The sequence below is a fragment of the Microchirus variegatus genome (genome assembly GCF_963457635.1).
Source record: "Microchirus variegatus genome assembly, chromosome: 20".
Lineage (NCBI taxonomy): Eukaryota > Metazoa > Chordata > Actinopteri > Pleuronectiformes > Soleidae > Microchirus > Microchirus variegatus.
The window spans coordinates 574,972-598,923 of record NC_139821.1 but is presented as its reverse complement, the minus strand read 5'-3'; the positions used below and the strand labels follow the sequence as shown (position 1 = coordinate 598,923).

General features: G+C 40.7%; 1 protein-coding gene across 1 annotated transcript in view; it reads left to right on the top strand.

The window, feature by feature from the left end:
- The window catches only part of pear1 (platelet endothelial aggregation receptor 1), a gene marked incomplete at its 5' end in the record, with an annotated part of 51,291 nt that overhangs the window by 25,268 nt on the left and 2,071 nt on the right, over window positions 1-23,952 (top strand). The window contains 17 exons of the mRNA XM_083906688.1: window positions 464-565; window positions 669-769; window positions 4,712-4,804; window positions 10,542-10,788; window positions 13,018-13,120; window positions 13,446-13,582; window positions 14,807-15,019; window positions 16,115-16,289; window positions 17,020-17,140; window positions 17,219-17,382; window positions 17,738-17,840; window positions 20,406-20,558; window positions 21,314-21,445; window positions 21,599-21,730; window positions 21,864-21,986; window positions 22,452-22,670; window positions 23,694-23,803. Coding sequence (XP_083762814.1) covers window positions 464-565; window positions 669-769; window positions 4,712-4,804; window positions 10,542-10,788; window positions 13,018-13,120; window positions 13,446-13,582; window positions 14,807-15,019; window positions 16,115-16,289; window positions 17,020-17,140; window positions 17,219-17,382; window positions 17,738-17,840; window positions 20,406-20,558; window positions 21,314-21,445; window positions 21,599-21,730; window positions 21,864-21,986; window positions 22,452-22,670; window positions 23,694-23,803 — 2,428 coding nt within the window. The remainder of the gene's footprint in view (window positions 1-463; window positions 566-668; window positions 770-4,711; window positions 4,805-10,541; window positions 10,789-13,017; window positions 13,121-13,445; window positions 13,583-14,806; window positions 15,020-16,114; window positions 16,290-17,019; window positions 17,141-17,218; window positions 17,383-17,737; window positions 17,841-20,405; window positions 20,559-21,313; window positions 21,446-21,598; window positions 21,731-21,863; window positions 21,987-22,451; window positions 22,671-23,693; window positions 23,804-23,952) is intronic.

Below are 23,952 nucleotides of genomic sequence, written 5' to 3'. Positions count from 1 at the left end.
ATGACTTGAAATTCGCCATCATAATAGTCGGCATCACCCTGAACAAGGATCTGTTGAAAATATTTGCAAATCTCTTAAGGAATAATTTTAATGATTTTTTGAAAACCAGGAAATGATCCATTTGTCCTGATGCACTTTGACAGTGAGCGGAGTTTCTTCTCGAAAACAAAAAGTATCTCGGAATGACTTGAAATTTCACACAGTAATAGTCAGCGTCACCCTGAACAAGGATCCATTGAAAATATTTGCATATCTCTTAAGGAATATTTTTAATGAATTTTTTAAAGGTCCTGAAATGATCCATTTGCCCTGATGCACTTTGACAGTGAGCTGAGTTTAGTCTCAAAATAGCTTTGATTATTCATATAATCAAAGCCTAGTTCATCTCCTGTGCCTCTTAAACACTTTTCTACTCTTCTGTGAATCATTGACACATCACAGTTTTTACCACTTCCCTTTCCAGCTTCACCACTTCCGTCAAAGAGTCCTATCTGCATCCTTACGACCAGGTGACGGACGAGCCCTGCGCTGACCCTCGGACCTCCTACAGATGCCTGCACCACAGGTAGTGCCGGCATGACGACTCCTGTATCCTGTCGCTCCGCTTCCACTTCCTGTTCCCGTGTGGTGGAGGCCTGACACGTCCTGTTTGTCTGCCATTCTTTCAGGATCACTTACAAGACGGCCTACAGGCAGGCGGTGAAGACCGACTACCGCAAGAGGTACCAGTGCTGCCCGGGGTTCTACGAGAGCAGAGACAAATGTGTCCGTAAGTTAATGTGGAGAGACTTTTTTAAAGACTTTATACTGTAACAGCGAGAGTTTATTATGTCTGTATTGTGACAAAGTTTATGTGATGGCTTTTAAGTCACTAAACACTCACTTTTAACCCAATTTTACCCACATTATTTGTCATAGCAGAATTTGACCACATTCATAGTCAATTTCTAACACAAATATCCTTCATTTAACATTAAAAAGCCAAATAAATAACACCCACATATTGTGGTTATGAGTTGAATTACTATCTCAGGAATCCCTTCCTTGGACCTACACTGGCCTGAGTCTATGGGCTGAAATATGTGCCATTAGAAAACTGAATTTGAATCATTTATAATTGACTTTAAATAGCTAAACTTGAATAACTGCATGGAAAAAACTGAATTTGAATCACATCATTTGAATGTGCATTGTTTAATTTGAATCATTGCATTGGAAAAAGTCTCTGTATTTTCAAATTCAGTTCTCAAAATTTGAATTTCAACTGAATTTGAATTTTGAAAAACTGAATTTGAAAATACAGACATTTTTTCCAATGCAATGATTCAAATGAAAGAATGCAAATTCAAATTATGTGATGATTCAAATTCAGTTTTTTTTAATGCAATTATTCAAGTTTAGCTGTTTAAATTCAATTCTAAATGATTCAAATTCAGTTTCTGGTGGCACAAATTTCAGCCCATATGATTCCTCTGTACTTCATGGTTTGAATCATGGTTTGAGTTATTCTGTGTTGTTTCATCTGAACTTCATTTTGCTGCTGATCATCGTCTTCGTCCATCATCACGTCCCAGCGTCGCGTTGCTTTGTTTAAACAGTGTCTCTGTGCCATCGCGCACATTTGGCTTTAATGGATGACGCCACATAACTTGGTTTCGACATCAAAAAGTTTCGCCGTACCAAACTGATTATTCCATACACATTTTTTTTTACAAAAAAAGATGGACAGAACCAGCCTTTGATAGTTAGAACTCAAGGGTGTAAAACTCAATTACTGAGTAAAATCTGTGTCCAAGTCCAGACATCAGATACATGCAGATGAGCCTCAGTGTTCATGCACAATGTGCAATATGAAGCGATGGCTTTGATTACAGCTGGAGCTTCTCATGCTGAAAATACGCAGCATGAAGTGACAGCACTGGCTCCACATTTACACTTCAAACTGTGTTTTCATCAACACATACAAGACTTCACAGAATGTGCATTGTTTTCCGTATCTGGAGCTGGAACCAATCACAGCTGACTGTGGATGAAAGGAAACGTCTACGTCGTGTTCATTTACATCAGCTCCATGTTCACCGAGTTACAGCTGAGATGTTGGGCGAACTGTTTCTAGACTTAGTTAGAAATAGCAGTCGACAACAACTCTCTTTTGTGCAGATAAACAATGTAGAAATCAATATTTAAAAGGATTTGTGAAGAATATTGGAGAGAAATGGTGATTTTATACAGTATATAGAAAATGTTTTGGATCTTTGAGATCAGATCATGAAAAATGGGAGCAAAAACAAAAGTATTGCCTTTATATTTTTGTTCAATATATATATGAAGGATTTTTGATGCAAATTTCCAATCCAATACCAAGTATGGTGTCGTATCCCCAGTTCTGACCCAGGTTATCTCTGATATGACGAACACTTTGAGTCCCTGGAGAAAAAGATAAAAACCAGATCGTCGTTCAAAATAAAGACATAAATAAGTTTGTTGAACCCGGGAGTTGACAGTGTTAACAACAGCGTTAGTATTTCTGAATATGCACAAACAACTGGAGTTTACACGTTCAACTTTACAACCATAACCAGAAGTTCAGTGTTTACCCCAAGGATTACAGTTTTTTGGGGGGGTGCATACATGTATCTGTGCATACATACATATATATACATACATGTATTCTACTGATAAATGATATTAGTTTATAAAAGGCCATGATGATGGAAGAGTCAACATCTCTTTGGCTTTAAAACATTCCAGTTCCTGTGATTTCTCTCCGTCATAAACGTGGACTTGTTTTATGTTTCTGTTCTTCACAGAAACAGAAACAGCGACGTCTTTACCACACGACGACAAACGTAGGCGCAGTCGTTAAAATAAGCAACAGGTACTTAGTCGTAATTTGAAAATAACATATTTGTCGACGCTCTGTTGTTGCCGAGAGTCGACTTCAGTGAAGCGGAAACCACACGAGGGTGAAGAAAATTCTACCTTTGCTTTAGAAAAGCTCAGAAATGACAGGTTTATCTCAGATGATGATGATGATGATGATGACGGTGGTAATAACAAGGTTTTCTATGTGGATTCTTCAGAAGCTGACAGAGATAAATGACTTTGTGGTTGCAACGTGTGTGTGTGTGTGATATCTGTGACCTCTAAGGACCTTTTATGGCACAAACAGGACCTTGTTAGGACCAGTAGACCACGTGGAGACCAGGTCCTGATGAAGCAGTAAAACAGTAATACAGTAAAACAGTGTCCTCACAAGAATAGCTGAGCTACAGCTCTGTGTGTGTGTGTGTGTGTGTGTGTGTGTGTACAGCTTTTGATCCAATCATTTTATAAGTTAAATATTTCACCTGTAACTCCTCTTTCTGTAAAGTTCATAAATACATATCATTAAACATAATTATACCTCCTATTCCCTAAACTTCCTTCATTTTATGACATGGTCTTATTATGGTATTTTCCTAAAATTATCCCCTTTTATCTGCAGAAACAAAAACGAAATCAGAAAGATGATTGTTTACGTGTCTCGAGGGAATTGTGGAACTGTATTTTGAAGTTGTGTTGCGTGAGGAACTTCTCTGTGATGTGGTCAGTGTGTTACGTACGACTGATAACACAGGAAAACACAGATTGTGGCCGGTTCTCAGTCCAGGGGCTGCACACACACACACACACACACAACCTCACTTCACTGTAAGAATATGTGCAGAGCTTTATTTATTAAGGAGAAAACTGAATAAGATCATACGTCCACACACATAACATCACTCCTCTGCTTTGCAAAAGATTCAAATGTTGTGGAAATTCTCTTCAGCTGCTGGTGAAGAATGAAACAGAAACTTCTGTCGGCCGACAAGGTTTTGTTTTCTTTGCAAAGAAAAGGTCGATCCACACACGAGTGTTTGCAGCTGGAGAAAGACCCAGAGCATAGTGAGCCTCTGTCTGTTGAAGGAGTCTGCCCCTCCAGGCCGTGCTTTCACACCTCTTTGTCTACTGACTCTCCTGCAGGATGTTGTATTTAGATGAAAGTTGAGTCCAGACATTCTAATGTAAAAACACAAAAGGACCTGGTATCTTCTGTTAGGAGAAATTTGCCATTACACTAATAGTTTCAAATGTGTTATTAAATAAGTTTTCATCTGCATGGATGTATATCTCTGTTTGTCCGTCTTTTAGCAGCTTTTCTTTTCACTGATCTGCATTTTTGATTTGGCAGAGATTTTCTTCAGCCTGATGTCATTCATGACCAAACGCTCCCTTTTATCCAGACTCAGTAGGAATACACTAGATGTGTCTTACTCGGAGATATCTCAGCCCTTGACCTGTCAACATATGTTACCATTAAATGTTGATAAAAATCTACCCACTGATGAAGTCGTGAAAAAAATATCCACATTTCAAAAAAATAAAATCACATATTTGTCAAAGGATTTTGACGAAATTTGATATGTTTTTATGCAAGATCAGCAATTTAAATGTAACATGGTCCCATTACACAAGTTCAGATCTGTGTCTCAGTGACATCTTCACAGTTCTGTCAGATTGTTATATCTTTAAGCAGATACAGTTAAAGAGGCCAGTTTGTAAAACACAGGTAACACATTGTCAGAGGTCTGTTAGAGGCGTTCTTTCTGCTCAGGTGTTTTTGTCTTTCTGTTAAATACTTTAATTATTTCTCTATGACGAATGTTCCCATGTTTGTTTTCAACAGCTCGCTGCACCAAAGAGTGCGTCCACGGCCGATGTGTCGCTCCAGACCGATGCCAGTGCGAGGGAGGATGGCGAGGAGACGACTGCTCCAGTGGTATGACAAATATCTACTTCATGAATGACATCTATAACTAGAACTAATGGGTGCAGTACCACAAAATGTCTACAGGTGGAGCCCCAGAGTATAGCGTGTTTACAACCTAAGGAAGTGATTTCAATGAAAACAAAGTGAGGACCGGCCAAAATGTCCTCACTTTGTAAAAATGACCTCACTTTGTTGGTTAAAAACCCCTCACTGGTCCTCAGTATGCCACAAGTACAAGAACACACACACATTCTTGTACTTGCTGCATACTGAGGACCAGCATTTCCACTTTATAAATCAACACAATTACAAATATCTACTTCATGAATGACATTTATAAATAACTACTGGGTGCAGTACCATAACATGTCTGCAGGTGGAGCCCCAGAGCAAAAAGTGTGTGAAACACCAGGGCTGGAAAACAGGGTTTTTGTACAAAATTGAGGATCTGTGTTAAACAGAGTATAACATGTTTACAACCTAAGGAAGTGATTTGAATGAAAACAAAGTGAGGACCGGACAAAATGTCCTCACTTTGTAAAAATGTCCTCACTTTGTTGGTTAAAAACCCCTCACTGGTCCTCACTGTGCCACAAGTACAAAAACACACAGGAGGCTTTTCCAGTGGAAACATCCAGAGAGAATTAGTGCAACAGTCTCAGTCCAGATGTCTCACTCCTCCACGTCTTACTTCACAATTCATTATTTACAATAATTTCACCACTTCATAAAACAGCTTTTCTTCATAAAGTTCAGTAAAAAGATTAAAACAATCACGTTGAGAGCAATAAGTTATAGTTAACTACTGTTTGATGCTCTGGTGGGAGGAGCCAACGTCCATAAAAGAAGAGACAAGATTGGTTTTCAATCTTTGCAACTTTTTTAACTTTTGCAAAACTAAAGTCAGCACAAAGTTCTATAACATTTATATTAAATCACAGAATAGAAACAGTAACTTTATCACTGTTTTCTGCTCTGAAATGAGTTTAAATTTGATCCTTCATTCACACACGAGTGAAACCAGGAGCACATTTCACATTTTTCCACTTCTTCTTCAGCCAGTTTCTTTTGGGTCAATCGTACACAGCAGACCTCCTCTTCCTCCTCCTCCTCTTCCTCCTCCTCCTCCTCCTCCTCTTCCTCCTCCTCTTCCTCCTCCTCTGAATGGGCAGTGGTTGGTGTCTTGACAGGGGGATGATGGGAAGGGGAAATGGAAAATGTTAGCCTGCTCTCTCTGCCTTTCATGGGCCACTTTTCCCCGTCTCTCCTTACACTCCCTCCTCCTCCTCCTCCTCCTCCTCCTCCTCCTCCCTCACTTTTAGGTAGATTTTCTTTCTTTGTTTCCTCCTGGCTCCTCCCCCTCTCTCCTCCTCCTCTCCCCCTCTCTAACTCTTTCTCTACCTTCTGTCATGATGGCGTCTTGTTTTGGCAGAACTTCCTGGATGTTTGTGTGGTGAGATATCAAAGTGTGGGAAAGAGGAGACGACCCTGAGCTTTTCAGACTGAACTTTCATGTGAATGTTTGTCCAGAGATTTGGCAGAAAGAGAGAGAGAAGTTGACTTAAATTAAAGAAAGCAGAGCAGTAATCAGCGTCACTGAGGAAATAAAAACATTTACGTGGCTCTGGAGCTGTGTTTGCTTCAGTGTTTGCTTCAGTATTTGCTTCAGTATTTGCTTCATAATCTCTGTGTCGGAGCTGATTTCAGGCTCTAATCAGACATGAGCAGCAGAATCAGACGGCTGCTGTTTCAGATCTGAACCAATGATCGGAAAATTCACCGGGGAAAAAGAAAAATGTTCCCACCATCAGTGAAAATACACTTAATGTTTGTGTCCTTCAGTTAAATCATTTGTTTTCTATATTACTTTACACATATGCAACATTCATTCATTCATTTATGTTGTGTTTTTGTTATTATTATTATGGAAACTTTTGTCCTGATCTCTTCTCTGGCAGAGGGTTATATTTAAAAAAAAAAAAAATTCTAAAAGACTGATGACGTCAACAGAAAACAAATGTAACGCTTCTACAGTCGAGCTGCAGCTTTCACCTTCTGACAAATGCATTTATACATTTATACGTTTATATTCTGACTTTAATCTCAGAATTCAGGCTTTTTTTGTTTGTTTGTTTATTTCCACAACGTTTCATAGTTTCCTCCACGTTAAAGTCAGCGTTGGTGATTTGACCTAAAGCATCACAACAAGTCAGAGAAGTGAAGACTCGTCGAGTCTAAACAAATAATAAACAAATGTGAGTGAGTTTAGTCTGTGGTGGAAATGACAGAGAAAGTGGTTCAGGTTAGGTTTGTTCTTTATTACATTTCCATTAAGAGGATCATGGATCCCCAATGTTTGAACACAACTGATTATAGTGATGATGATGTTGATTATTGTGAAAGAAGACGTCAAAGTTTCCTACAGAAAAACCTTTGCATGCAACAGATTTGAGGTTTTTGTGACCAAGACGTTCACTTCTTGAATAAAACATGAACATTTGTTTACAGAGGTTTTTGAGCTGAATTCTCTTACTCTCTCAAAATATGCAAATCTGCATCATTTACACTTTGGTTTTAACATTTTAGTTTGACCAAAATTGTTCTCGACATTCCCTCGAGTCTTTATTATGTTTGTCAAATTCTGCTGTAACTCTAACTTTAAGTACAACATGTTTATTTCATTAAAACATAAATGAATACGTTGTCATTTATTTTCCAGTTTTCTTCCTAAAAACAGACTTTTTTCACCAGTGTGTAAAAGAACATGAAACTCTAGAGAGAGATCGTCAGGTTATTGGTCTAAAAACATTTTTTGCAAACAAATAATTAATTATCTGCAAATAATATGGATATAAATATTCAAGACACTTTGATAAGAATGACTCAATTGTTAATATAAGCTACAGAGGATCATTTTATAAACATTTTTGTTTAGTGGTGCCCTGAAAAAAATGTACCTTTGCTCAAAAAAGGTTGAAAAACACTGATCTAGAGGATTAAACTTGGTGAAACGTGTGTAAACAAACAAACACGTGTTTAAAGTGGACGTTGGTTCAGATTCTTCCTGGTTTGTCAAACTGCTGGATTCTCTCTGATCATCACTCAGTAAATCTTCCTCACTCTGCAGAAGAATGTCTGTATAAACACATCACGGCGGCTGCAGCTGAGTTAGTCATCATTCACAGAGACACAGAGTTTGTCTCTCTGATGCCACAGAGAAACAGTTAGGACTCATTTAAACAAAGAGAGAAAAAACTGTCTCCTGTTACTGAGATACTGACGTAAATAATCAGGTCTGTGGCAGAGAAACTAAACCTAATATGGCTCGACGTCTACCCTCTGTGTACCCTCTGTGTACCCTCTGTGTACTCTCTGTGTACCCTCTGTGTACCCTCTGTGTACCCTCCGTTATTGTACTTTTCAAAGCCATAGTACAGCACATGTGTACTGCACATGCAAACACATGATCACAGATGACGAGCAGCTCTGAGCCTCGTCGTAGTTACTGCAGATATTTATGTCTCAGTGGAAAAAGACATTTTATTTTAGTTTTTGTCTGTTCGTCGTGTTCTTGTGAAAATGATTTCTCAAAAATGCCTTCAGGGAATTTGTTAAAGTTTTGAACAAATATTTGGCTTGGACTCGAGGATTAAATTATTAGAATTGTTAGTCAAAAGTCAAGATTGCTGTATCAGTAGCTGTGTTGTATGAATGTGTGACTAAATATGGTTGAATGGCCAAACTGTGAATGTGAATCTGCTTTGAAACGTCATCAGGATTAGAAAAGTGCTCAGAAATACACTTTCCAATGTATGTGCTTTTCAAATCAATACGTTCAATTTCAAAGTGAGTTTCACAGATTTCATATTTAAAATGTAAAAATTCTAAATGATTAAAATTGTCTCATTCAGATCAAAGATTCACACTCTGGTTTAAATCATTAGATTTCACTGAATTATGAATCATTTTATTTCCCCTTTTTGTCTCTTTTTTCAGCAGAACTGTGCAACTCAATATCAAGTGTATGTTGTTAATATAATAATAATAATGATAATAACAATGCATTTTATTTATAAGGGCCTTTTTGACACTCGAGGACACTTTACAAAACAGTAAATCATTAATAATCATTTTAGAATTTAAATACAAACATGAAATTCCAACACATGCATGTTGAGTATGTGTATATATGGTGAGAGAACATGAACGTCTGCTGCTCACAGATGATTCTCTGAGGTTAGCATGAGAACGCTAACGCTTACGCTAACTCTAACTCTACTGAAGGCTCAGACGAGCTGAACGACGTCAGTGATATTTGATATCGTTCTGTTCTCGTTATTGATGAGAAATCTGAGGAACGAGGAGCCCGTGACCAATCAGAGCTCTATCTGTGGACCGAGACGTCTTCGTCGTGAATTTGAAATCCAAACCTTGTGTGAATCTCCACATAACCCCCCCCCACACACACACACACACACACACACACACACACACACACACATCAGAGCTCAGGACCAGGCTTCAGTTAAATGAAGCATTTAAAAACACGTCTGTCTCTGGATCTCCATGAAAATCACGCTGTCACTTTGAAGATAAGTGTGTGTAACTGAACCTGAGCTAATGTGAGACAGTGATGTGAGACAGTGAGACAGTGATGTGAGACAGTGATGTGAGACAGTGATGTGAGACAGTGAGACAGTGAGACAGTGATATGTGAGACAGTTTGTCCCTCTTTGTCTTCCGTCCTCTCGTCGCCGTTGAACCTTTAATCACATTTAGTTTCTGCTTGTTTTTAATGACGTCACATGTTTCCATGTGTTGACGCCAAAAAGGAGGAAAAACAAAAGCTGACAAAAAGGATCAGACGTCGTCTTAATGACAATAATCACGTGTAGTCAGAGGCGCAGTTTGTGAACAGGCAGGGCCAGGAACTGCTTGGGCCCCCCGAGCCGATAAGGGGCCCCCTGTCACCTGGAGCCTGAGGGCTGTTCTTACTCCCCTTAAACAACAATGGGTGATTTGCAATGACATCTCAGTAGGAAACCTCCCTAAAGGGGCCCCACCAGGGGCGATTCTAGAGTCTGTAGGGGCCCTAAGCAAACATTCCCAGGGGGCCCTTCCTTCCCACCAGAGTTCATCACCATTATGTTATAAATAATCTGATGCCAACGAAAAATTTACGAATTCAAAAGATTAAAAAAAAAAAAAAAATGAATGAAATAACATGGAAAAACCTTGTGATTTTGAATGTAAATAAAGTATGTGAAAATGTAAATAACAATAAAATACTGTAAATAGCTTTTAAAAAACTATATAAACTTAGTAAAGTTTATGTAGCGTCAGAACGCTAGCTGACGCTAACGCTAACTAGTAGAAGCAGTGTTTAAAGGGTGTTTATGAGGAATTATCTGCTGTGGGTTTAGTACGCACAAGAAAACTATTTAACTTCTATACTTTATATTTTGTTTATAAGTTCATAATGTGAGTTTTTTTACAGTTAGTTACAGTATTTTATTGTTCTATATATTTATATTGTTTTATAATGTGGGTTCTTTCAGTGTAATTTATGTTTTTTTTACTAAGTTTGTATAGTTTTTTAAAAGCTATTTACAGTATTTTATTGTTATTTACATTTTCACATACTTTATTTACATTCAAAATGACAAGGTTTTTCTGAAGCTGTAAATGCAGAATCTCCTTCATCATCATCATCACTAACACACAGCGTTTGTTCGTTTCTCCTCAGCCTGTGACGACAAACACTGGGGTCAGAGATGTTCTCAACAATGCAGGTGTGAGAACGGCGGCGTGTGCGACCCGGTGAAAGGTCAGTGTCAGTGTCTGCACGGCTTCATCGGACGCTCCTGCGAGGAGGCGTGTCCTGCAGGAAGCTTCGGGAAAGGCTGCGTGCAGAGGTGCAAGTGTGGGGGCGGAGCATCCTGTGATAGGGCGACAGGAGAGTGTGTTTGTCGGGACGGATTCACAGGAACTTTGTAAGGACACAGATCTGTTCATCACTCTGTTGACTGTGTTGTAATCTGATGAAACATGAAACAGCAGAAATGATCTTTGCATTCATTATCTGTTGTAAAGCAATTATGACGAAGCTAACGCTAACGCTAACCCTAACCCAGGGCTCTCAAATAACCTGAGGGTCACTGAGTGTCTGGTTTGGTCAGTCAGGGGCTGGTGAAGTAAAAAAAAAGGCCAATTTTTTGAGAAAAAGACATGGAAATAATTATGTTTATGATGATATTTCCCATCATTTCACGGGGAACGGGAAAAAAAAGTTATACGTAATAAAAACATACAGAAATAACTTATTTAGAGCTGACACTAATGATTCTTTTCCTAATCGATGAATCGTTTGGTTCAGAAAACGTCAGAAAACGTTCAAAAACGTTGATCAGTGTTCGTCAAACCTGGAAATGACGATGTTCTCGAACGTCTTTGTTTTGTCCACAAACCAAAATGATTCAGTTTTAATGATTTATTTGTTTATGTGGAGCAAAGAAACAAAGAGAATATTCACCTTTAAGAAGCTAAAATAATCAGAAATCTGGTTTTTATCATGAGAAAAGCTTCAAACTCTTGATCACATGATAATTAGGGGCATTTTGCAACAACAAAATCTGAGTGAATTAAGACAAAACTTCACATTTTTAATCTCCACTGTGCTACATTTCTAAAGAAACACGTCCTGATGTATTTGTTCTTCAGGCAAATTGACAAAACCAAAACAGGAGCTGGTGAGCTCAACATAAAACATCTACAACAGCAAAGATCATCTAATAACAGACTCACAATGACAAGGTTTCAGTTTGATAAGGTTCAGTTAAAACATGGAAGACACACTGACACGAGAGGAGAGTGGAGTATATATATATATGAGAGGGAACAGGTGCAAACACTCAGGAAATCACCACAGGTGCAAACACTCAGGGATAATCAGACAGACAGGAAGCTCTGCACCCACCAAAATAAAACAGGAAATGTGAAAACCAACCTGATGATGTCAGGAAACAAACATGAGCTCAATCACTAAATAATAATAACACAAGTGAAAAGGGCTTCATGAAGTAAAGACATTAGAAATTAAATGATCTTTATTTTATTGTTACATTATTCAACTGAAGTTACACACAGTAACTTTTATGATATTATTATAACTTTTTAGCACTAATTGGTAAATTTATTCAAAATAAAAGTAGAGTTTTGTTTTTCTAGGCACGTGATTTTAATGTGAATCTGCAGGAGCAGGATTTACAGTAACTTTACATCATCTTTATGAGTAACTGGTCAAACTACAGTGTGACCGAGCAGCTAAAGGTCTATAGTGATGTCTTTTTATTGATTTATTGATTTATTGATTTGTCTCCTGGTCCAGACACAGATGATCTTACTCTCCGCTCATATGTTGCCCATGTGTGTTTTCCTGGTCTGAACATCTGTCCTCAGTGATCCTGATCACATGTGGACGGCGTTAAGTTAAGCCTGTTCACACCTGACATGTAAATGTGTCCCAGATGATCAGATATGATCAGATTCACCGAGGATTCAGATCCACACGGACGTCACGAGAGCAACGTGATGCTTTAAAGAAGTCTGACAGTAGAGATGAATCTGAAGTCATGTTGTGAGGACTGACATCTGTGTACACATTATAGGGACATGTCTTCTTATGAGGGACAAAAAAAGGGTCATTTTTAGAGTCTGTGAAGTTATTTTATGTTGATTACGCTGTTATTCTCAGATCCACATCTGTCAGCCACTGAAAGTTCATTTTACCACACTATTTTATCTGAATTTCTAGGTGGAAAAAGAGCTGCTGATTTACTGCACTGTAATCTATGAATCATCTGGTTTTTTAGACGCCCCTGAGGACGAGTAAGAAATGAAAATCCTTCCCCACTGTTAGTGGAAACTGATTCTGTGAGCTACATTTGTCTTTAAGCAGCGTTTAAGCAGCTGAATTGGAAAAATGGTTCTTACTGGAACCATTAGTGTTTACCAAGAACCCTTTGGGAAAATGGTTTTTCAGAAGCAAATGGTTCCGGGTAGAACCTCAGGAGCCTTTTGGAACTCTTATTTCTAAGAGTGTTGGTGTCACAGAAACAAGTTCAGCAAATGACAAAAGCATCAAATTTACAACAACGTGACAATAGTGTGAATTATAACAAAAACTGACTCTAACGTCCAGACTCATGTTTCTGCTCCACCAGCTGTGAGAAGTCGTGTCCCAGGAAGTGCCAGGCGCGATGCCCGTGTCAGAACGGGGGAATCTGTCGCGGTAAAGGCGTCTGTGCTTGTCCGCCCGGATGGACGGTGAGTTTCAGTCCGAGCTCTCTCACACACCATCTGCTGAGGTTTGCACTTTCCAAATGAGCTCATGTGTTTTTCTGCTGCGGGATTCAAACTTTGGACAAATACTCTTTTCTCAACCCACACACACACACACACACACACACACACACACAAATACTGTTTCATAACATTTGGAAAAACGCTAGAGTCATAGTTTTTTGTTGTTTATGGAAGAAGAGGACGCTGGATTGTAATCACAGAGCAAACTAACTAAGTTTGTGACTGTTATTTCCACTCCTGCCTCTTTATTTCATTATATTTAATGATATATGTGATATTTGTGCAGGGTACAGTGTGTACAGAGCGATGTCCAGAGGGAAAGTTTGGACCAAACTGTACAGAAGAGTGTGTTTGTCACAACAGAGGGAAATGTAACCCTGAGACTGGACAGTGTCAGTGTGCTAAAGGGTTCACTGGGAACAGGTGAGTGTTTAGAACAAGTGTGTACATGATGTTAATGTGACTTTAATGTTCCTTTAGCCCTGATGTACACTCTTAGAAATAAAAGTGCTAGAGAAAGTGCTAGAGAACCATATAAGGTTCTTCCACCAAGAACCCTTTTAAAGCCCTTTATTCAGGAAAGGGCTTTAAAAGGGTTCTCTGGATCAAAATGGTTCTTAGTGGAACCATTAGTGTTACCAAGAACCCTTGAAAAACCCTTTCTTCAGGAAAAGGGTTTTTCAGAAGCAAATGGTTCCAGGTAGAACCTCAGGCCTTGTAGAAGAACCCTTTTGGAAGATGCAGCTAGAAAAAAAATGACAACAAAAACTGAAACAACAAAAAATACATTACATACGTACACTCTTAGAAATAAAAGTGCTAAGTAGAACCATATAAGGTTCTACGGCTTGTCCTCATAGGAGAACCCTTTTTGGCTCCAGGTAGAACCTTTTTATTAGGGTTCCACCAAGAACCATTTTAAAACCCTTTATTCAGGGCTTTTAAAGGGTTCTCTGGATCAAAATGGTTCTTACTGGAACCATTAGTGTTACCAAGAACCCTTGAAGCAAATGGTTCCAGGTAGAACCTCAGTCCTTGTAGAAGAACCCTTCTAGAACACTTATTTCTAAGAGTGTAGTATAAAAAGATGCAGCTAGAATAAAAATGACAACAACAAAAAACACATGATACATACGTATACAGAAATATGGATGTTAATATATTAAAGTGCACCACTTTGCCTTACTCTGCTTTTATTGTGAAAGGGTCCTCCCTGCAGCCCAGTTCCTGTCGTCTCCATCTCCTTTAATCACAAACTGATTCTTTGTGCAGTGAAAGAACCAAAACACACAACTGTCTCCTCGTGAGTCAACGTAATAAAATCCCCGGCTCGGTTTAGATGTTTTGGCAAAGTCGTCGCCTCCATGTGCTTTGATATAAATCACTGACGACTGTTTTTGAGTCAGTTGTTAATTTGAGTCATATTGTGTGTTTTTTTCCCCGCAGAAAAAATAAGTCAAACTAAATAACAAAGAGAGAAGAGTTCAGAATAATAAGTAACATGGAACTGACTCGACACACAACACCAAACAGAAGTTTGGATTTGGTTTGTGGTTTGTGTTCAAACAGACGTGTGTGTGTGTGTGTGTGTGTGTGTGTGTGTGTGTGTGTGTGTGTGTGTGTGTGTGTGTGTGTGTGTGTCCTCAGGTGTAATGAAGAGTGTGCAGCAGGAAGTTACGGTCAGGACTGTAAAGGCGTGTGCGACTGCGCTAACGGCGCTCGCTGCTACAACATCGACGGAGGCTGTTTGTGTGAGCCGGGCTTCAGAGGACCTCACTGCAGGGAGAGGATGTGTCCACAGGGACAACACGGCATGCACTGTGAACGTTTGTGTCTCTGTGAGGACAAACACACGCTCAGGTGAGTCCCCCAGGCCTCAGGTGGTGACTCCAGGTCCAAATGATTCACATCATTGTCCTTTATCCTTCACATGAGGATCATGTGGATTCATCGAGGGTCATCACTTTAGAGCACAGGTGTCCAAAATGCCACATGAGGCCCCCCCCCCCCCAATCCATTACATGCAGCCCCCCAACTTATTATCATGTTATAATGAAAACAAGGTCCACAGCTGCCAGAGAGGTTTGTTAGCAATGTTAGCAAAGTTGTCGAAAAGGTTTTGCGGATTCAAAACAGCGTGAATGGCAACCCATTCGCCAAGATACAGGAAGTGCCCGATAACTTCCTGTATCTATATCTATACATACAGAAATCTATAACTTCCTGTATAGATTGAGTTCCACCTAATTTCCTGAAACTTGGCGGGAAGACCGTGGCCTCAACTCAACAGGAAGTCGGCCTTTTTGAATTTTGGTGTCCATTTTGGCGATTTGCGAATCTATGTACGTTCCTAGAAATCTACGTAGGAGCAATGCTAGCAAAGTTGTTGAAAGGTTTTGCTGATTCAAAATGGAGTGACTATGGCAACCCTTGGCGAATTCCATCGAATTCCACCAGTTCTACCAAAATTTCCTGAAACTTGGTGGGAAGACCGTGGCCTCAACTCAACAGGAAGTCTGCTTTTTTGAATTTTGGCGTCCATTTTGGTGATTTGCTAGTCTATGTACATTCCTAGAAATCTACGTATGTTATTACAAATCTATGTAGGAGCAATGTTAGCAAAGTTGTCGAAAGGTTTTGCAGATTCAAAACAGCGTGACCACGGCAACCCAATCGCCACGCTACAGGAAGTGCCCGATAACCTCAGCATAGATTGAGTTCCACCTCATTTCCTGAAACTTGGCGGGAATACCATGGCCACCAGCCCATCAGTGTTGGGGGTTACTTATACATTAACTTATACCAATAGTTTTCATTTATTGCATTCTATCAACATTATATCAGGGTTCTTCTGACCAGCTCAGACAGTTCTTCTTCTACTCGAACCACACACTAGAACATACTGTTTTGGTGAGTTATTTTCTAACCACATGTACCTGTGTTTCTATTGTCCAGCTGCCATCCAATGAAAGGCGAGTGCACGTGTCAGCCGGGCTGGGCAGGACTGTTCTGTAACGAGACCTGTGCTCATGGGTTTTATGGTCACGGTTGTCTGGAGCCGTGTCTCTGTGTGAATGGAGGCGTTTGTGACAGCGGCACTGGACGCTGTCGCTGTGCACCAGGGTTCACGGTGAGTCCAGATCTGTGTTTTATCAAGTTCCTGCACGAGGTTCAAGAACGTGTCAATTGAAGTGTTTTTCAATTAGAATTTTAGTTATTGAAAAAGTGTGGGTGTATGAGGTACTGACTGACAGTGAGCGCTGACAACATGTTAGCTCAGTGATAGCATTTTTATCTTAAGAACATGTACACTATTGTTTGCCTTTGACTCATTCAGAGAAAATCTGCTGAGGAAGTGGACGGTAAATTCAATGTCTTGGCCTCAGAGAGACATCTGCCTAACACCCCTTCCCTAACACGGGATGTCAGGTCCTTTTGTCTCTTCAAATCAGGATGTCTAGACTCAAATGGCACCTAACTACAACATCTGCAGGATATCTCTGTGGGAGTCGCCCCCGTAGACAAAGGGGTGTGAATGCACGGCCTGGAGAGGCAGACCCCTTCCCAGACAAAGAGATCCGAAAAGGGATCTTTGGGTCGTAGATTAACCTTTTCTTTGCAAAGAAAATAAAACAGAAGTTACACAGATCACCCGAGTCACTAAAAAACACATTCAAACTCACTAATTGATCAACCAAAGACCAAATAAAAGATCCAATTTGGTCTTTGGTTTACTAGGTAACTTGGGCACAGAAGGTTCAAAATATGAATGTCTTGTGAAGTGGCCATCATCTTTTCTCCCTGGAGCAGCTATGTTTTCAGTCTTCATCTTAAATCTCTCATCTTGTCCTTATTTGCAGGGCGTTCATTGTGAGAATCCATGTAAAAGTGGCACATACGGTAAAAACTGCTCTCTGGAGTGTTCATGTGAAAACTTTGTCGACTGCTCACCGGTCGATGGGACCTGCTTCTGCAAAGAAGGTAATGAGGTGTTGAACTGTTTTTACCTGGTGATGATCGGGTCGTCGACTGTGACTGATGTTTGTCATGTGACCGCAGGCTGGCAAGGACCGGACTGTTCCACTCCCTGCTCAGAGGGAACCTGGGGTCCAGGATGCAACAGCACCTGCCACTGCGCCAACGGGGCAAAGTGTAACCCTGCCGATGGAAGCTGCACCTGTGCAGCCGGATGGCAGGGACCACGCTGTGACCACGCATGCCTCGTAAGGGGTTTCACTTTTAGTTTTACAGGATTAGAAAAGGGGAATCGCTTCTCACTGTGTCATAACACAGGAAAATGTGTTATACGCCATACGCCATATGTAGCTGAACGCCGCTGGTCATCAGTGTTTGTACAAAATATTAACTCCTAGCCTCAGTGCCTATGTGCCCTAAAGCCTATGTCAGTTGCACAAGTCGACAACTGGTGTGAGGACGACTCTCTCTTTGTATTCGTGTGATTTCCACAGTCTGCCTTTGCCAAACTCTCAGCAGTGCAGTATTTTTGTCTGAATCTGGCTGAACACTAAACAGATTCCCCTGACCATTATTTGCCCGTTGGCATGTGTTCATGTGCAGATGGGCACGTTTGGTCCAGGCTGTCTGAAGAGGTGCGACTGTGTCCGTGCTGACGGTTGCCAAGCTACCACCGGGGAGTGTCACTGTCTGCCAGGCTGGTGGGGTAAGTCACCATGTCCTCCTTGTGTCCTTGTGTCCTCATTGTGTCCTTGTGTCGCTTCCAACTTGGCTCTGGCATCAAAGACACGTCTGGTCACATATAAGTGAGCCGGCCACAGATCTGTCACTGTTCTCTGACCTGAAAGAATCAAAACATAAAGAGCCAGAAAAATGTCGGTGTCAGAAAAAACTTAAATCACAGAAGTGCAAAACCAGTGAATATAGAAATGAATACAAATACGTTTAATTCATAGCTTCCTCAGCTCAGTTGCCCTGAGTGAACCTGAGCTTAATAACAGATCACAGGACCAAACAAAGTCAATATCCTTTGTTGGCGACATCTGAGTGAAAAGAATCATTCCAAAGAATACTGAACAAACATCTGCAATAAAACATCATCATTCTGTCCAAAATCGTCCCACATGTCTGACAAATAATATTCCAGAACAATATTTCATGAAAATAAATGTCTGGATAAAGGATTCAACTAAGTACGACAAAGAATTAGGGCCCAGTCGTAATAGTCTGCATTATCTTTAGCATCAGGACTTTCTCTCTTCAGTTTGGCTCTAATATTTATAAACAAATAAACCTAATGGTTTGTTCCATTTGTCGTCAGATCTTGACATTTCTGAGCTCATGGTTATAAAAACACTGTTACGTTTACCGTTAATCGCACTTCTGTCATATTTGCTTCATAGTAAATCATTTGTACACATAATACTGTTTGATCTTTAACTGCAGTACTACTGTGTTTGTGCATAATACCATGTAGAACCATGTTATTGACTGGTATTGCTAACAATGTACCTGGAAGGTCCAGTTCATTCACCAAAGTTAATGTGAGAGACTGTGAATAAGATCGTGGGTTTACAGAGTCAATGAAAACCACAGGATCGTGTTCCGTTTCTGTGAAATATTAAATGTGTCAACATTAATTCTGTTCTTCATGTTGAGACCTTTTATATTTGAAAGCAGAACACGTTTTACTGTTTATACTGTGAAGGATTGCAAAATAGGAACCAAGTACAGAATAATATTTCAACAAAAGAACCTTTGATAATAAACAAACTTAACACAAAAGAATAAAAAAGAAATCAAGGCAGGAGGTGTGGGTTAGGGTTAGGGTGAAATGGAGTGAAAATCCAAATGAATGAATCAAGGGATGCTGTTAAGAACTGGGCAGGAAGATGAAGGTCAGGTCTGAGACAAAGCCACAACCTCTCCAGAGGTCAACCAGGAGAACTTCTGATCAGCACATCTCCAAAAGGTTGAAGGTGAAGGTGAGGACCTCTCTGAAGGTTGACGGTGATTGATACTGAAGCATGACCTCTCTGGAGGTCAAGAAGGGGATTATTGGTGGAACCAGGACCCTCTGGAGGTCCAACAGGGACTGACAAGGAAGCTACGACCTCGCCGGAGGCCTGGGGTTAAGCCAAGACCTCTGCAGAGTTCTAGAAGGAGGCCAAGCTGGTGGGCGTCTACGAAGGCGAGTTCTCAAAGGAGGGTTAGCAGGAGACCAAAGGCTGATATGACATCAACTTTGGCATTGAAAGAGGAACAGGGATTGATTTCAAACCAGGAACTGTTGACTGAGGGTCAGAATCAGAGCGTTGAGCGTACCACCACACACTGAAGATCTGGAAAAGAGGTCAGATGCTGGGGTGCAGGGGTCGACGTTGGCTGGACAGTCGCTTACTGGAGACCAAGGGCTGGAGTCTGACGAACTACCAATGCCAGTGGGAAAAGAACAGATGTCGGCAAGACCAAAGACCAAAGACCAAATCCACCACTGACAACACTAGAACCACTAGACCCCTGATGCCAAAACAGAGTCTGCCTACAGGAAAACAACTGCTGGTGAATGTCGGGCCACCAAGAGGAGAACAGTCAGATGTCAGCTGGTCCAAAGCATTAGGAAACAACATCAGAACAGAACAACAGCATCAGATGTTGGCTTTTGGACGAGCAGGCTGAAGACCAGAAGGTAGACTGCTTAACACGTACACTGCCTCTTCAAACAGTCGTGGGAAGAAGCTGTCCTACTCTTTTATTTTGGGTCATTTTCTTTATATTTAGAAAGGCAAATGTTCATTACAAACATGACAGCTTCAACAATTTCTTATGTTCATTTGTCTGGTATTTGTCCTGAGAGAGAATGATATCTTCTCCATCATGTAAATCTCATATATTCCATCTAAACTTTTAATTTTAAAATTGCAAAAACAAATATGACCTCACAAAAGTAGGAGCACGAACACATAAAAATAATCGACAATAGTGCAAAACAAGGAAGGACAGGGATAAACTGAAAAGTATGAGACGAACCAACAAAGAGACTTTCAATGATTGGACACAGGTGAAACACATCAGGGCAGGAAATAAAAGTAACTCAAACAAGACACAAGCGAGGATAAGCCAGGAAGCAAAGTCAGCAAAACAAAATACAAAGTTAGACATAGTTAGAAACAGGAACGTCAAAATGAAAATTCAATGTGCAGCCCAGGAGTCAGAGTGGACTTGTGTTGAACATGGAGCACATTTCAGTTTGACTGTTTCCTTCCTCCAGGTCCTCGCTGCAGTGACTCGTGTTCAGACGGCTCGTGGGGGCGTCACTGTAACCAGTCCTGTTTCAAACACTGTCCCAACAGCGACACCTGCATCAGGGAAACTGGAGAATGTGTGTGTCGTCCAGGCTACTGGGGAGTCACCTGTCAGAACAGTGAGTGTCGGCACCAGTTACTGGTGATCACGGTGTTATGATTGTTGGTGATCTGTTTGTAGATGATAGATTGTTATCTTTTGAACAAATAAGAGCCAAATATGGTGAACCATCTCCAGGTCAGACCTTTTATTAATAGCCTCTGTCTCCCTGAGGACCAGCCAACAGCCTCAGTTATCCACTCATTCTTGTTACAGTGTCACCACCAACAGGACAACTGCAGTCCATCAATTCATGTAACATTGAGCAAATTGAAGGATTCGGGACTTGAAGAGCATCCAGTACATGGCCTGTCATAGATTATGTATGCCCCAATCTCTGAATACTTTCTATCCTGAGATATCGCCCCTTTGTGTTAAATGAAAGCAGGAGGATGGGTCTTACATACATTGTATTTGGCACCGCCCTTTGATATTTGGATTTTGGGAAAAAGTAGTTTTTTACGCGTATATAGAAGCAAACTTTCTAAGAACTATCCATTTAAGGTCCATTATAGTGTTGTTACACTTTGTTTTCTTTACCTTGATATGCTTTTACCTATCATTGTTGTCATGTATGTTCACTGTTTAATGAAATAATGGTTAGCCCATACAGTACAGTAATCGCCTAACCCTAACCCTAACCCTCGGTCCGATACTGGTCAAAATATGCATCTTAGGTTCGTCGGCTTAATAGTTAAAAAGGTCTAAAATGACTGTGTCAGACTGATATTGATGTCGTAGATTTGATATCTCTAACCCTAACCCTTCCTCTAGAATGCAGAGCCGGTATGTTCGGTGAGCAGTGCAGTCTGTCCTGTCCGTCCTGTGGAGAGTCTTACCGCTGCCATCATGTGACAGGAGAGTGCGACTGCTTACCTGGATTCACCGGACACAACTGTGATCAAGGTTGGTTGTTATTCACATCAGTCATTAACGTCCACGAACTTAGGTTTAGGGTTCAGGAGTCAAAGCAGGGAATCACCTGAGAGAATCAGCCGAGACGCCTGATGACTGTATCACGTATGTGTTATTATTGTTGTTGTTGTGTGTGTTTTACAGCTTGTCCAGCTGGTTACTATGGAAAACAGTGTTCTGAAGTGTGTATTAGCTGTGCCAACAACTCCACCTGTGACCACCGGGACGGTCACTGTGAATGTTTGCCTGGCTGGACGGCGACCGACTGCTCCAAATGTGAGTGACTCTATATTTCACTACTATGGATTTGTAATGAAACGAACAAGACGTTCTTTATCTGCACACGTTCAGCTTTAATTTGAGGGGATTTACATCCAAATCAACACTTTCTATTTGTGCCTTTTTTCAGCCTGTAGTCCAGGACGTTTTGGTCCGTTCTGCACTCAGATCTGTTCCTGCCCGACCGGCCTGATCTGTGACAGGTTTACTGGAGACTGTGTCTGTGAAGGTGAAGACGACGACTGCAAACAAGGTACAGATGCACACAGGTTTTTACTATGTTTTTACTCATTCATATTGAGGTTTTGGAACTAAAAAATTGTTGGGTAAAAACTTACGTGTCGGGCTGCAACTAACGATTCTTTTCATAATCGATGAATCTGTCGATTATTTTCTCGATTGATCGAGTAATTGTTTGGTCAGAAAATGTTGCTCAGTGTTACTCAAACCTACAAAGTCTGTTTTAATGATTTCTTTGACAAATGGAGCAAAGAAACCAGAAAGTATTCATGCTGAAAACCCTAACCCTATTAATCAATTGTCAAAATAGTTGTTGATTCACTTAGTAACTGATTAATAGTCATTGTTTCAGCCCTGTATATGTGTTCCGGTCCAACACGCCTGCAAACGAGCGTCCTAGCGTTTATTTTTCCTGTGTGTTACATACGAACCCTCTAAAGAATTGTTATAATCGCTGTAATTCTCTTTCCACTGACAGAAGCCCCGGAACAGGCGGGGAGCGTCATGGTGCCTCTTCCCCCAGGTGAGAGGGAGTCGTGGGGGGCCATCAGCGGCATCGTAGTCCTGGTCATCCTGGTGGTTCTGCTGCTGTCGCTGCTGCTGCTCTACCGCCGCAGGCAGAAAGACAAGCAGAACAACGCTCCCACCGTCTCCTTCTCCACCAGCCGAACCGTCAACTCTGAGTACGCCGTTCCAGGTACGGAGCAAGAACCACAAAGTGGGTCAAAAACACGTATTTCTACATAATCTCAACCCAGATCGATCATCTCGTTTTAGCCTCAGTGAGTTGACAGTTGTATCAGATACTGACACAGTCACAGTCTATAATAATCCAATGGAACCCATGGTAAAGCTGGTTAGCATGTGATGTAGCTACACAACCACTTCTTTGTCATTTATTGTACATACCATTACAGACAGGTAGATGGCGCTCTTGGTGTTGAGAACGAGTTGAACATTATGCCAGAAATTGTATAACCCTCTTAGAAATAAAAGTGCTAAGTAGAACCATATAAGGTTATTTGGCTTGTCCTCATAGAAGAACCCTTTTTTGGTTCCGGGTAAAACCTTTGGTTTTACCAAGAACCCTTGAAGAACCCTTTCTTCGGTAAAAACAAATGGTTCCAGGTAGAACCTCAGGCCTTGTAGAAGAACACTTTTGGAACCCTTATTTCTAATAGTGTTTAGCACGATAGACTCTTAGAAATAAGGGTTCCAAAAGTGTTCTTCTACAAGGCCTGAGGTTCTACCTGGAACCATTTGTTTTTCAAGGGTTCTTGGTAACACTAATGGTTCCAGTAAGAACCATTTTGATCCAGAAAACCCTTTAAAACCTCTTTCCTGAATAAAGGGTTTTAAAAGGGTTCTTGGTAACACTAAGGGTTCCAGGTGGAACCTTCAGAAAAGGTCCCACCAGGAGCCAAAAAGGGTTCTCCTGACTTGACTGATGAGATTCCACATTCTTAAAGATTGTGTCCCATTATGCAGAGCAACATTTCATTTTATCCACTAACACATTTATCTTTTTAGAGGATACAGCGTTTCCAGAAGACATCATTATAGGTTGATGTTGTTCTTGTTGTTCTTGTACGTTAATGGTTTGGATTCTCTGTCACGGCTGTGTTTTTCTCACTCAGTGCTCCACAGAGATGCATGTCATTGACCGTGAGGGAACGTTCTAGCTTCAGTGATGATTCCCTGTGTTTGTTTTGGTTCTCAGACGTTCCCTACAGTTACCACCACTACTACTCCAACCCCAGCTACCACACAGTGAGCCAGAACAGGCCTCCACTGCCACACCTCCCCAACAACCACGACCGCACCATCAAGGTAAACGTCATCTGTGTTATTCCACTTCACTGACCGGGCAGAACAGTCCGTAATCACAGCTGCACATGTAGTCAGAGCTGTGAGAACCGCCTCGTTCCAGAAAGACGATGCACTAAACAGATCTTTGCTCTTACTTCATGTTAACAACA